At 41.9% G+C, this 14,837-nt stretch overlaps 2 protein-coding genes across 3 annotated transcripts; one reads left to right on the plus strand and one right to left on the minus strand.

Moving 5' to 3' along the window:
- The first annotated feature begins 3,048 nt into the window (after positions 1 to 3,048).
- On the plus strand, positions 3,049 to 4,611 carry Spf45 (splicing factor 45). The gene is made up of 4 exons (XM_065227559.1): positions 3,049 to 3,235; positions 3,307 to 3,839; positions 3,896 to 4,187; positions 4,254 to 4,611. The coding sequence occupies exons 1-4, from the start codon at positions 3,089 to 3,091 to the stop codon at positions 4,524 to 4,526; spliced, it is 1,245 nt and encodes a 414-aa protein (XP_065083631.1). The 5' UTR covers positions 3,049 to 3,088; the 3' UTR covers positions 4,527 to 4,611.
- Positions 4,612 to 4,804: 193 nt separating this feature from the next.
- Positions 4,805 to 14,435, minus strand: Kpc1 (Kip1 ubiquitination-promoting complex subunit 1). Of its 2 annotated transcripts, none has more exons than XM_065227467.1 (11): positions 14,296 to 14,435; positions 13,994 to 14,234; positions 12,732 to 13,922; positions 12,278 to 12,581; positions 12,128 to 12,218; positions 11,704 to 12,064; positions 10,874 to 11,641; positions 10,615 to 10,803; positions 5,424 to 5,916; positions 5,186 to 5,363; positions 4,805 to 5,124 (listed from the first exon to the last, which is right to left on the minus strand). In XM_065227467.1, the coding sequence occupies exons 1-11, from the start codon at positions 14,388 to 14,390 to the stop codon at positions 4,902 to 4,904; spliced, it is 4,134 nt and encodes a 1,377-aa protein (XP_065083539.1). In that variant the 5' UTR covers positions 14,391 to 14,435; the 3' UTR covers positions 4,805 to 4,901. The 2 variants fall into 2 exon arrangements, with proteins under 2 accessions (XP_065083539.1, XP_065083538.1); XM_065227466.1 differs by having other exon boundaries at positions 4,806 to 5,124; positions 11,704 to 12,067.
- Positions 14,436 to 14,837: the final 402 nt, after the last annotated feature.

Raw genomic sequence — 14,837 nt, forward strand, 5'->3', positions numbered from 1 at the left:
AACTGAGTTTTCAAAAACTTACGAGTGTCTTCGCAAGCTTGTTTGGACTCTTTCGGTTTAATCACAATGACCGGACGAGTCTTACGATTATCTTGTTTGTTACTGTTACTGTTATTTTTACTGTTACTGTTACTAACATGTTTACTTTTACTAGCACGACTGTCTCTTTTTACAACATCCGCAAAACTCGCATTTTCTTGAAAAACATCATCATTATCACTATTACTGATTACTAATTTACGTTTTTTGCGTCTGGTATTTTGGTCCGATTCCGACTGAATCGTCCTAGATACACTGCACTGATCATTCATTACCGCTAATTTGTTTTCCGCATCAATTTTAAAAAATGAACTTTTCATATTATCCAATTTCTCACAAATTAAATTTTCAAAACCATTTACATTTCGGCTTATATCTGCCATCCCGCTTTTAACCGCGATGTCTATCTGAGCAGCAATGTGATCTCGTATGCCAGTGATAGAGTCCGAGAGTTGAAAAACTTTCTTCATCTCTTCTTCTATCCTATTGACGCGCGAGATCAGATCATTCTGCTCGCCACAACACTGACCTGATAGACAGTTACACATAATAGCTGATGTGCTCTTTTCTGTTGTTGGTCGTGATTTGCTCGATTGGTTCCGCTATTTGACAGCTCAATTGGTTCCCGAGATTCTATCCGCCAGACTATAAATATAGCGACTATAATTTTAATCAGTTGCGAAAAACTGCTAGCAGCATGCTGATAACCATTATTGTGTGCGACAGGCTCACAATCACTGGTGAATCAGCACAAGTGTAAACCGTGCATAATGGGGTCCCTAATAAACAAATACCATAAACGAACTGTATCCCGGATGGGTAAACTATCCCACAAATGGTTTGGATGATACCTCGAACACGTCGTTAAGCTCTTTTTTATGGTTATTTTTATTAGGGGTGTTTACAGTTGTACTGATTCACGTGCTGGTGAGCCTGTCGTTCGCAAAACCATGGTTATTATCATGTGTAAAATTTTTATCGGTGCGTTGGAGCATCAATTTCTGGCACAAACTTGATCGGATTACACCAATTTTGATTCGTCAGCATTATGAACCAGCACATATGTAAACAGGCCATAAGTATCGACGAGGATACGCTAGCCAGTACACGGCCAATGAGATCAACCTAAATTTGACTTTAGTTTACTCATAAATCGCAAAAAGTTCAGGAACCCAGCGATGAGTAAATTTACCTCGTGTGTTCCTGTGAAAAACCTCAAAAATCTACCGGAAAAATGAGGATACTGACGAAAACTTTACTCAGTCTAGAAGTAGTCTATTGGTACTGGAGTGAATCCAGCATTGACTTTTCTCATTTCGGGATTTTTTCCAGGAAAAACTTAAGAAAATTTACTCAGCGCTGACTTTCTGTACTTTTTGCAATTTAGAGTAAATTGAACTCAAATTTGGGTCGGACGTTTAGACGCCTCGCTACCACAGAGAACAGCCGTTGAGGCTCGAACAAAATTTCTCTAAAAACTAGTGTAAAGATTCCTATTCGACTTAAGCGCAACTAACGACGACTTCCCCACTTACAAACCCTCTTTGACGACATGATGGCGCAGGTGTTGCACAACTTGCACTAGACACTAAAAGCCAGTAGTGCTGGCGCCACGTAACGGCCATGTTCCCACTTATCTTTACACAAGTTTCTTACCGAAGTTGGACGTCTGTTCTCTGTGTCGCTACTGCTTGGTCCAAAGTTATTCGGCATTCTAGCTACCGCCGGCAAATGGATAAATTGCATTTTAGATTCATTTTCAATCAATGAACGTGGATTTATAAAAAATCACTTATGGAAGATGATGTTTTATCATATTATTGCATTTTACAGCCATCCCTTTACTGTCCCAACCAAGATTAATATTTTATAATATTTTCCAAAGAGGATTTTTAAGTGGGGAAGTCGCTGTTAGTGGCGCTTAAGTCAAAAAGGAACCTTTTCACTAGTTTTTAAAGAAATTTTGCTCGAGCCTCAACGTCTGTTCTCTGTGGTTTTATTGAACACATTCAATTGGTTTCAACAAGAAGCGCACTAAACATCATTTATTTTCATCGTTTCCCATGAATCATGGGAGTGACATGAGCGAATGCATCTAAATTCTGATGTTTACCAATTGGTTAGAATAATTCGAACATTTGAGTGAAAACAATTACTTTAAACGTCGATTTCTCACGGATCTCAAAACTCCCATGCAATCCAACTACACCATGATATAATAAACCATTCTCTACCATATGCTGCCGTAAGTTTGCGTGAATGTTTTGTGATTGGTATGAAATCGATGTTTAATGCCATTGTTACTTGGCCCATTGACCCTTTTCAAATGTTTGTCGAGTAATTGATGTTTTATTACCCGGCACAATCAGCAACTTCAGCATAATAATTAAGCTGAAGAAGTTATTTTTTCTAATAATCGGCCGTATTGTGAACGATATGCTCCCAACTTCATCATTTTCATAGTTCTCACTTCGAAATATAGTGACGAACGATTGATAAAGTTTTGCTGCAATAAACCAATGGATGATACACCCTGTGCTATGTTTCTCTAATTGACATGTAGAATTCGGATTGGCGCTAGTGTTCATTAACGAGGCTGTCAAATTTATGCGCACGCATACACGGTTAGAAAATAGTCCCCAAAATCAAGTTTTTTTTTACTCATATCGGCACTATACTACAGGCAGCCAAAAGATAGGTAAAGCGGCTCAAAGTCGTTTTCATTTACTTGTATGTGCAATTCGTATGGAATTTTCCACTCGCTCTCTTACCAAAAGTAAGTTAGTTGTACCCAAAACTAGTATACTCAATGTTGGATTCCCACTCTTTACTACCCCTGTTGGGTGGTTTTGCTCCACCGTTTTGACAACATTAGAATGAGAAAAAAAGACAAACTGTCAAAAGTAGGAACTGTCCGCTGGGTATACTTTTTTCTTACCGTGTAGGCATCAGGCAAACCATGGAAAACAAAACTGTTCCATCCAAAAAGTAAAACACGATTTGTGTGCTCGTTTTACTCGCAACAAATATCAGTGGATTACCATTCGGAATGGCTCTTTATGATGACCTGGACACCAAGCAGGGTCCAGACAAGGTTGCCGGATGGTCATCCGGCATTAAACTGCTCCAGACGCAGCTACAGGTGAAGAAAGCCACCCAACCCATCATTCCTCCCAAGAACGTTTTGAGGAAGCACGTAAGTTTATCCCTGGTATTCTATGCTTTGTTTAAGTTAAAAAGTGAACTAAAATTTGTGAATGCCTCCAGGCCCTGACACCAGTGGTCAATCTGAAAGCAAAGAAGGAAAATGTCGACCTGTTTGGAATACCATCAAGCAGCAGCCAGGCGGTGATTGATAAGCCGATTACCGTCACGACCACGACGATACCCAGTGTGAGCAGCAGCGGTGGAGATGCATACAGTTGGGACGTGATAGATGAATACAATCCACTGTGGCCAAATGAATACGAGAAGCTCACCAAGGATCGAAAGGCTAAGGAACCACCCAAACAACCGGTGAATAACTACGGACGGAACAGGCGAGAGTATAAACGGGGTATAAATTTGAACAAGATGCACGGAGGAGGTGGCGGTGGCGGTGGTGGAGGAGTAGGAGGAGGAGCTGGAGGTAGCGGTGGGGGTGATGACGATGGTCCCTCAGCGAAGAAGAGCGGATTCGCTGGACGACCGACATCCGATGATGAGGAAGAATTCCGACCGGGGTTGAAGTCTTCCGGTGCGACAATTGCTCCGCCAGCCTCACTGCAGGAATCCGTTGCGCAGATTCCCGATGGGTCAAAGTGAGTTGTTTTCTAATTTGCTGGATGAGAATATTTAACTATTGTATAAATTACAGACTGGCCAACCTGACTGCCTATGGAGGAAGTTCGGTTGCAGCCAAGATTATGGCAAGGTATGGCTTCAAAGATGGTCAGGGCTTGGGCAAACAGGAACAAGGCATGTCGATGGCTTTGCAGGTTGAAAAGACTTCCAAACGAGGAGGACGTATTGTTCACGAAAAGGACATAAGCATGCTTCCGCCGCCGGGCGAACTTCCAACATCATCGACATCGGCCCAGGCGTTACCGGCGACAGAACCTTCGATTACGGAAATCATGAAATCACCCAGTAAAGTTGTCCTGCTGAGGGTGAGGTTTTCGATTATAGATTTTCGATTCTCCTAAGTTTTTTACAACTATCACTTTTGAACACAGAACATGGTGGGTCCGGGAGACGTAGATGACGATCTGGAACCGGAGGTCAAGGATGAATGTAACACCAAGTACGGAGACGTGGTGACCGTCGTCATTCACGAGATGCCGAAGGTGGTTCCGGAGGAAACCGTTCGCATATTTGTCGAGTTCAAGCGCATGGAAAGCGCCATCAAAGCCGTCGTGGATTTGAACGGTCGATTCTTCGGTGGTCGTCAAGTTCGGGCAGGATTCTACAACCAGGAAAGGTTCGACAGCATGGACCTCATCGGTTGATGGATGTTTCGGATGTTAGTGATGTAAGAGGTTTTTGTTCTCTCAGTATGAGTTTATAATCTTCAGCAAAAAAGCAGTGTAAGCAAGTGTTGTAACGGTAATGTAAAAATTGTCTTTTTTTTTCAATAAAATTTGCACTATCCACCACACACCCAAGCATTCTCATAGTTTACGGGGTACCAATTCGATATCTAGCCTAGGCGCGTTTAGTAGAGTAATGTGACTAGATTTGTTCCGTGTTCTCTTTTGTTGACGATTTTAAACAGATATTCTTCACAGCAATCATTATCAAAAATATGTGTAGGTCATGGAGCAAAACACGTGTAGTTTAAAAAACTTACCTAACATCAATAAATGCAAGATTAGGCAGATATTTTACGGCCGAACGCCTCCACTGGGTCCGTCACCTTCATCGACGGACAGACCACCGTCTTCCGTCTGCGATGAACCGACCGTTGTCTGTGACAGTAACGATGGTACTTTGAGCGGGATACTATTCTCGTAGATGACAACTCCATCCGAACGGACAACCTTGGAAATGGACAATTTGCAGTAGAAGCACAGTTTGTTGTTCATCAAGTGTTGGATGATACAATTCCTACAGAAAACCCAAAATGACAATCTCTTGTCTACGACAAAAATTAAACTTATCTACTTACTCGCAGGACTGATGCTGGCAAGGATCGAAAATGGCTGAGTTCTGTTTAGCATAGCAAATGGGACAGAGTGAATCTTCGGATAAGACCGTAATTTCCGATAGCAACGTTTGTCTTAGCTGCAGGATTTCGATTAGACGCCGAACCTTATCCAATTCTTGGCGACTGACATGACTTGGATCTGAGAGAAATAGTATTATCATAAATCAATCTAACAACCAACCAAACCGCCCGCCCTTACAGTCAGCCATATTGAATTTAATTATCGGTGGATCCGGAACGATCTCCTTCACGCCGATGATCGCCCGGAAGGGCGATGGAACCCGAACCTCATTGGTCAGCGGATCGATGTGGGCGCGCATCTTCGGATCGAAATTTCCCCTCGGTGCCTGCTGACTGCTTGCGGCGATCGGAGTTTTGATCTCACCCAACGCAAACTCCAAGCTTGTGATGTGGAAGCTTGTGTCCGTCAGCAGGTGCTTGGAGATGTGAGGAATTTTCGTTACACTAATATCTGCACCACCGTTGCTGGTGGCGCTTGTTGTGCTTGTCGTACTGCTACTTCCAGCTCCTTCGCCAGCGAGTTCGTTCTTCATTAGTGCCAGAAGGATTCCGATGGCAGCACTGATGATGGCAAAGTGAGTCACGTTGCTCAAGTCTGGCAAGCAGAGATCCATCACGTGTTGGAAACAACCGGGGGGAACCGTCACACGGGATAGTACCTGGATAGCGAGCTGAAACAAAGAGATAATGTTACCAGAATCTGCAATGGTTTAAAATCTTTAAAAAATATTCTGATTGTCCTTATGAGTAAGTGCAGTCAAGCGTGTCGGTCTAACACGGTGTCGACTTATCAATAATAATACACAATAAATTTCCTAATTTTCCAGAAAATTTTCTGAAAGGAAGGAATTCAAAAATTAAATAAATAAAAATAATTAAAAATGCCTTCTGATTAAAAGTTAATACTTGAATCTACAGTTTTGATACTATACTTTTACTGCAAAATTATTACTTTATGGCTTAAAAATGACCAAGATTGTCATGCAGTAATAAGCACAATTTTTTTTATAATGATGGCTGCCAAGCCTTTGGGATTTTTCTTATTAAAGAGTTGTATAGAATTTTCTCCTTTAGTTTACTTAAATCTTCGGTTTTTATTAGTTAGGTAGGTTCCGATTCAACACATTGTAGTCTCATTTTTATACCTGTGATCTTGACTTTTTTACCTATGGGATGAGTACTTAAGGGGGTTAGATTTTGATAAGTTCTTTAGTGGGAATGACACTGATGAAGACTGCACATTGTAGTCGAAATACGTATCTATCATGGATACCAAAATTAATTAAGTAGAATTAAATGGAAGATAACCTTTTTTGCTGTTTTAATTTTATTTATAGTTGTGGAAGTTCCTATGTTTTTCCTATTAATCTTTAAATATAAAAAATTATCAAACCTTTGAATACATATGAAAATCCTCCATTATTCGAGCAAAAGACCCATACCGCAGTCATAGAAATTCCACTAGAACACCTACCCTATAGAAACGCATTTAAATTGTCTAGATTCATTAGATTTAAATATTAGCCAGACTATGCTGCATGGATAGTTTCGCAATAATCTTTAACATTGTATATTCGATATGGGGAATAATGACAATGACAGATCCTATACGGAGAATTAAATTAATATATTTGATAATCAAATAGATCCAAATATCTCAGAACAAAATACTCGATATCTAAAATCAACAATCAAGTTTAGATGTTAAAATACATTGTTTAAGTGATTTGAACATTCAACTTCTAGATCTAAAAAAGTGTATCAAACTCGGGATCCTGGTTGGTTCGGAATTTTTTAACATTTGCTTACGAATATTGAAAAATTGTGCAAATCAGGGAATAATTTTCGCAAATCCTATAGAACTCAAATTTTGATTTATTTCTCATTCTGATCATATTGTTCTATAACCGCTTTTTTTCTAATCCGGAATCTCGATTTATTATATTTGAAGTAATTGTTTGAAACCCCAGGATATCTAAAGTTACATAGTAAACACCATAGTTTAGAAACTTGAAAATGTTTCTTAGTCTAGAACCTCTGGGATCATAATATTTTTCCGAAGTCCAGGATCATACAAATTTGGAAAATTCAGGTTGTTAAACATTATTTTTAATTTGGGGTTTCTGATATTTTCTACAATTTCGAAAATATATAAAATTGCTCCAAGGTCGAGATACTGCTATGCCTGAAATATTTTTAATATTTCAAAGCCGATTTCAAGCGAGCATGATCCGATTTCCAGTTTACCGTAAACTGTACAGATCGTGATCTGTACAAACTACGACCAACGATTAGTCCTCTTCCACCTTGAAAATACGTTATTGGACAGGCAACTCACAGATAACAAATACATTATTAGACTGAGTCAAGCTCAGATTAGTGAGTTACCCTTTTCGCTCATTATATCCACAAATCACAACATGTGCTTATTTCACGAGACGAGAGTGAGTGTCTCTGTGAGTAGTATTCTTTGGCAGCTTGGGGCTAGGCGGTAACTATCACAGGTGAGTGGATTTGGACAGTTTTTGACCTGCTTCATACGACCGAAAGGTGCATGCAGGTCACAAATGCCGTGCCAAACTGATTTCCTACGCAATTAATCAACCTTTGATGTGAATTTCGCTAATAAACACGAGGAGCATTTCTTATAGCAAAACTTGCCATAACAAAATGGGCATAGTTCATTTTAGTAAACAAACTAACACTTCTTCCTACTGTGTCACCTTTCTATTACCCGCCTAGAGTTTGGGGTTACAGAGCAATAGCGAATTTGTTTATTCCCAGGTTGGTACCAGTTCCAACCCAGTGCAAACCCGAACTTTTTGTCACCGCGAAAGTCGACCCGTGCCAGGTTATAAAAACAAACGATCAAACTGACGTTTGCTAGATAACAAGCCGACCCTAGAGTCGGTGTATAATGAGTCACGCCAAGAGTGAAGCCAAGTCTACCTATTGAACTGTCAAACCGGCTACACGCTAACTTCTGCTTACTCACCAGGTGAGTCGATCGTACTCACTTTCATCCGATGTATCGAGTTGTCAAAAATTGAGTAAACGAGAAATGTTAAACTGAGTAAAAGCCACTCAGTCAGCAAAATCCTGGACTAGGAAAAAATGCCAGTCATGTCGGAGGAAACCTCATAGAAAATGTTACTCAAAACCGGCTGAAATGCCTTCCGGTAAGTACGTATTGCTTAGGGAAACGGTGTTGAACCGTTTTTTGCTCCGGGAGAATGAATCCGGAGCAGGCAATTTCCATTTCCTCGAATAAAAATCAAAACAAAAACCCTCCCCGCAACTGAAAATACCGGCAAGTGGATTTGACTCAGTCTACGTGAGAACGTAGTTTACTCAAAAGTGAGTCAACATAAGGCTACTCAATTTTGAGTAGCCATACTTGCCGCTGAGATGAGTAAATTCGACTCAATTTTGAGTTGACCGGAATAAGCGTGTACCTATCGTGCAAAATAAACAAACATAACGATGAAAGGTCCACGAAAGGTATTGCAATAAAATATAAAATATAATCGAAGAAATGATCATAAACACGCAGTGAGCATTAAATTGTCATGGGATACGTTTGGTAATGATCAGTAATGAGAATTTCTACTATTTTGTGATAAGATAATTTGACAAAATCACTGATATAATGATTTACTACAGTCGCTTTTTTTTTCTCGCTAGAAGTCATTTGAAGTTGATGTAGAAGTCCTCTGTTGCCAAGTGAAAAGAAAGGGAAACGTTCGAAAACCGTGTTGCGAATTCAACTGTTTTTCTCTTGGCGTGACTCATTATACACCAACTCTAGCTGACCCTAACTTGAAACCCAATACAGGTTGGAACGGTAATAAACAAATTCGCTATAAGCAAGCATCAGCAGATACGGGCTGACCATCGGTAGGGGAGAACAGTCCATAATGCACCCCCGGAGTAAAATGGCTCCGTGCGGGTTTTCGTTGCTTTCCCATTACTAATTCTGGAAATATTATGTGCCAGAATGTTAGTTCAAGCACTGAACTAGCAATGCTGATTGTTAAATTCACGAATTGACAATCGGAAAGCTATGAAAAACAGCACAGGGCCATTTTACCCCAGGGGTGCGTTTTGAACTATCCTACCCTAACTTTTAACACGAAGGCTGAAACGGGGCGATGTGCGGTTTCTATGCTAAGGAGGATGCAAACAAGTCGACTCTTTCGTTCTCTCGGTTTCGAATGCAGCAACAGACGTGACGTAACGGACCAATGCCGTCAACGCAAATACATGGGTCTTTCCTAATTCAGACTGAAAAAAAATCACGATCATTATGGCAATGATCATGATCTGATCACGGTTGTTCATCAGTTGTTCATAATCCGAACAACTTCTTGTACTCAGCTGTACGCATTGAGATCTTTATTTTGTAGCGTGCACTCACAACAAGCCTTGCGTAGTATAAGTAATGTATCGTGAGTGCATACAACAATGATGTTATATATATAACTCGTAGATAAAAGATGGATTCTTCAGTGGTGTTGAGTACTTGGCACTGATGAAGTCTGCAAGTAGTAGACGAAATACGCGTATCTGTCAAAAGATAAGCAATTATTACGGAATTTAAAGGAAATAAACCAACCCACTCAAAGCTCTTCATATTAATTGTGTTTAAAATAACATTATTGGATTGTCCAAATCATCGATTGAAAGAAAAGAATAGAGTTTATGTAATTTTAAGGATTTTTGATACCTTACCATATGAAAGTTGTAAACAGATGTGTAAACAAGAGAATATAATTATGTACCTAGATGATATAAAATTGTTTGATTCCAAGTGACATTGCAAGTTTTATACCGGTTTAAAGGATTCTTCAAGACCAAAATATGGCCTACAAGACTATGATAAAACCAAAATGGTTACCTAGGATGAGTATATAAGCTCTTTCCTAGTGCGATTTCGGTTTTCCCGCATTTTCTCCGACTGGATGGACACCCTGTGCTTCATAGAAATGGGTGAGATAGTACTGAATATTTATTTATTTTCAAAATTATTGGTGGTGGCACACTCGCCCCTTGTTACCTGAACTGAAAAATGTTTCACCCGATAAATTTTGATTTTGGTGTATACGTCACACATTGTTGTTACAAAAGATTGTGGTGAACAATGCTGTGCTTATTTTTAGTATGCATGTTGATGTAACCAATTCTACACCTAATACTGGTGGCATTTCAAAAAACGCACATTGCAAAATGTCCAATGTATTTATTGATCAAATCCCTGACTATATTCGGAATAAATTTTATAAAAAAAAAAAACAATTATGCTGCACAAAATATGGCTGAGAAAACATGAAGTTGTCGACATAAAGTTTTGTCAAAGTTAGAAGTATTACCTGACAGATCCTCCCAAGAATGATTTCACTATTGGCCCTCGCCGCATCCTGGAGCAATCCTGGCGTGATGGTCAAGATCATCTCCAGGGCCCGCATCAGCGACACGGTCAGCTCGAAGCACATCGAACAAATCTTCAACTGCTTCGTTTCGATCACCTGCTGTTCGTCACGTTGCGACACATTTTGAATCTGAAATTTTGATAAAAAAAAAGCAAATTATAATCTGGAGAAACAAATCGCTCGGACCGAGTGCTCTTACATCTTGCAAAATGTGTATAAACTCGGAAAAGGCCCAATTCAGCTGAGATAGCACCGAATTCAAAAACGTCGTACAGTACGGTTCATCTTTGCTGAGGATATCGCTGATCATCCGTTGAAAGTGCCGCGAGGGGCATGCTGGGGCAATCAGATGCAGCAGACCGGTGTGGGAGCCGTTTTTGGCTCGACTTCGATACAGGCCAAGCGACCGACCTGGCTGGGTTCCGGCTTGCCATACACATGGTGGTCGCGATTCCCTGTAGCCAAATCCATCTCCTAACCAGAACCGTAACAGCAGCCAATTGCTCTGACCCCAAGCTCGGTTCTCGTAAGGACGGAGAAGGGCCCTCACGAAAGCTTGCTGACTTTTGGCAGATGCTTGTTCTAGTGCGCGTATTCCCGCCTCGTGACAAGTGAGCGATCCTAGCGCTTGAATCAATGCGTCCTTGCAGGAAGCTAGGATGACCCGCGCATCGGCGAGATGTTGCGCCAGGAAATCGGCAGCCGAATTTATTAGATGGCTATCGACTGAAAGATCGTGCTGAATGCCGGTATCGTGGTAGCTAAAATCAAGAATCGTATCCAGTAGAACTGGTACCACGTTGATGTAGGTCTCCGGGAGAAACGAGAACAGGGCGTGTTGTTCGCTGAAGCGTTGCAATGTCTTGAAGATTATGCTCATGAGCCAACCGAGTAGCGATCGGCGGTGCGATCCGAGAGCCACCGAACGGTACCAAGCTTGCTTTCGGGCCAGCTCCATGGAACGTTTCTGAAATGGATGATTTTACTTGTAGTTCAGATCATTGCCGATTCATGGTGAATAAGTCTAACCGCAAAGATACTTTTCCGCTGTCCGAAACGTGTGTCCAGTTCTTGCATCAGCTCCTCGTGGGCCTTGCTGAAGCCACTGGCATTCGTCCGCTTCAGTTCCTCTAAGTTGTGCACCACGTCATCACAGTTGGTTTTCGTTTCCAGCAGAATATCGGACAGGTGGCAAATATTGTCCCTCAAATCGGCAATCATTATGACGTATTTGTGCGCCACCGAGTAGTAGAAGATCACTGCACAGTCCAGCAGTTCGCAGATCGACTGTTGTTCGTCCATATTGCCGCTGTTGATGGGTCCACCGGTGGTACCAGTTTGGTTTGTAGCCAATGACGATTCTCCTCCCTGATGGTGCAACTCGGATCCGCTGCTAGAATTTGCATTATCTGTAAAACTATTCGACTTGAATAAAATAAGAATTCAACCCTACTTGGAAGCAGCTCTCGAAATCAACGAATAGGTCGAATTGGGTCCTCCGGATACTAGGAAGATCGCCGAGTCCAGGAAGGCATTGAAAGCGGCTAAAAGAAAGGCATACAGTTAGGTGAAGATTACTATTTGCATATCTACAATTCCATACCTATTTCGTTCCTCAAATCGGACTGCTGATCGACCGCTGCCAAGCTGGGGTGATCTTCACCCAGTTTCTCGACCAACTGCAGCCGGAAGTGTTTCTTCAGATAGGACAGCACACCACCGATGCGGTCAATGTTGGTATACTTGAATGTGCCGTCGTAGAAGTAGCGATAATCGATTGAGGGAGGTGAATTTGTGTCTAACGACGGTGACGATACCTCCTCATTCCAAAGAGTACGTGCAACGTCCAGCAGTGTGCACAGGAATGACAACCCAATCGCCGGTTGGGTGGATGATGAATATAGACCCTGTTGGAAGGTGAATGGTAATGTTAGATAGAAGTTTCAGAAACTAGATGTCTTCAAAAGCAAGCAATAGTTGAATTTCAGAAGACACGAGACCAAGCTATTTGTTTTTCAAAAATGAGAACTGAGAGTTACAGAAATCAAAGCGCTTACCCTCATTTCCGCATTGTTATCCATGACGAACTTCCTCAGCCGGGCCATAAAAATCTTCCGACTCGAGGGCGAACAGCCGTCCTCTCCGTCGCGGTTGTTTAGCAAGATGTGAATCAAGTTCTTCTGCAGCGTATACAGCACGCTGGTGTGGGCCTTCAGCTTCTCGCATGCGGCCAGGTAGACTTGCTTCGACCCACCCAGCCCCTCCGTCCAAATGGCATCGTCCGGCAGCAGTTGTTCCAACGTCGATTCATCCGGGGGCTTCGTATACAGGAACAAAGGTAGGCAATTTTTCTTGAAGAACTTAAATTCCAACAGATATTTCCGCGTCAGAGGGTGATTGCAGATGCATGTAAGGATGACGATTATCTTTCGTTGCTTTTCGTACTCCAAATCGACGGGCGTTTCCTTGTAGGTATTGGCGAGAAAGTTGAGCAATTTTTTGAGAAATAGTTTCATCTCTTCCGGTTCCAGATAAGTCCACAAGAGGGTGAGGAATGTTCCCAAGGTGCTTTCCGGAGATCCTGGTTGGATTGGAGATTCATTCTTGGTGTTGCTGCGCAACACGCACATGCCCTTCATGTACTTGAACACCTTGTCTTCGACAACGTAGGAATTGGCCAGTAGGGGAGCTATTTTTTCTATCAGCGTCGATGCAATGAGCATGTAGATTGATTCAAATGATAGGAATGCATTGTTTGAGGTGGGAGAGTCCTGGTCGCAGCGGGTGTGGCGAGAGATGGCCCCTGAGAGGTTTACGATATATTTGAGAAGACAATCTGCTTGGAATAGACAAATGTTTGGTGGATTCTGCAAACATCGATATCCCTCAACGGGATGCTTCAGTGGAGATCCTCCGAAATTGGCAGTGAGACTATCGTTGAAAGCCAGAGAAACGGCAGGATACAGAGCCAATCCAGGGCCTCTTTCAATATCCTTGAAAGCTTCCCCCAAAGCAGCACCATTCCGGTAGTACTCGATTCGTCCCTCGTCCATGTCAACGCACACACCGAATATGTCACCGGATCTCCAAAACGGTCCATATTTCTGCGTGTAAACATGCCATATTCGTTGCTTACTTCCGTCTAGGCCATAGCTGTATCTCGTATCTCCAACTCCCGTGTCCTGCGTAAACTTACAATGTGCCGAGCACCATCCAATTTGCATCACTCCTTTAGACCGAAGCTGAACCTAAAATCAATAGAACGATAATTAAGGACCACGCCCAAAAAGGTGAATGCCACGAAATTCGCGTTCCCTACCTCGTACATCCACCGTCCGGAATAAACACAGCAGTTAGCTTTTACCGTGGAAAAAGCATTCTGCGATTGCAGCGTCAATTTGTCCTTGGACACCAAAATAGATCCATCCTCGGTGGCATCGAATACGGTCCGTTTAGGACCGAGCCGTCCCGTTATCCCATCCGAACCTATGTCTTCCTCCTCTTCAAATGTATGGCTCTGAAGCTTTTCCTCCAACCACTCGCCAATTTCCACCAGATACCTTCGAATTACACCCAAGGTCATTCAACTACAAGGTTCTTGCGTAAAACACGCATACTTACCCAGACAACAAAGAGGAATCGTCTTCCTCGAAGGAATCGGACGATATCGGACATTCACCACCGAATACGCTGGACAAAACACTTGCAAAGTCCATTTCGCTGCCAAAACTGACCGCCAATCACATTTTTTCACGTTTGAAATTTGACAAATTACTCCGAAGATTGTCTAATCAACTAGAAGGCCAAAACAATGCACGGCCGACACGGGCGTGTTTGACGCTTGAGAGGTCACAGATGCTAATGAATGAATGCTGCTGCTGATGCTTATACTGAAAGCGAATGAAAAACATGAAAAAACTACACCTGCGTTCTGCGCGCGATTCGCATGTTTTTGATTTTGTCTCACCATTCAACTCACCGCTCATCGAGTTGTTTACGAACGAAGGAGAACAAAAGTGAGGAAGCCGGCGTAAACATACAGCAGGCCAAGGATGCCAGACGATTTTGCCAAAAATCTGTATGAATATCAACAAAATAAGTCTGCATTCCCTAATAAAAGCGTTATGGTTAATTTGCTTGACGACGTATTCGGGTTATCATCC

Source organism: Ochlerotatus camptorhynchus, unplaced genomic scaffold (genome assembly GCF_037179485.1).
Source record: "Ochlerotatus camptorhynchus isolate MF236.1 unplaced genomic scaffold, CSIRO-AGI_Acam_v1.1 ptg000274l, whole genome shotgun sequence".
In the NCBI taxonomy this organism is placed as follows: domain Eukaryota; kingdom Metazoa; phylum Arthropoda; class Insecta; order Diptera; family Culicidae; genus Ochlerotatus; species Ochlerotatus camptorhynchus.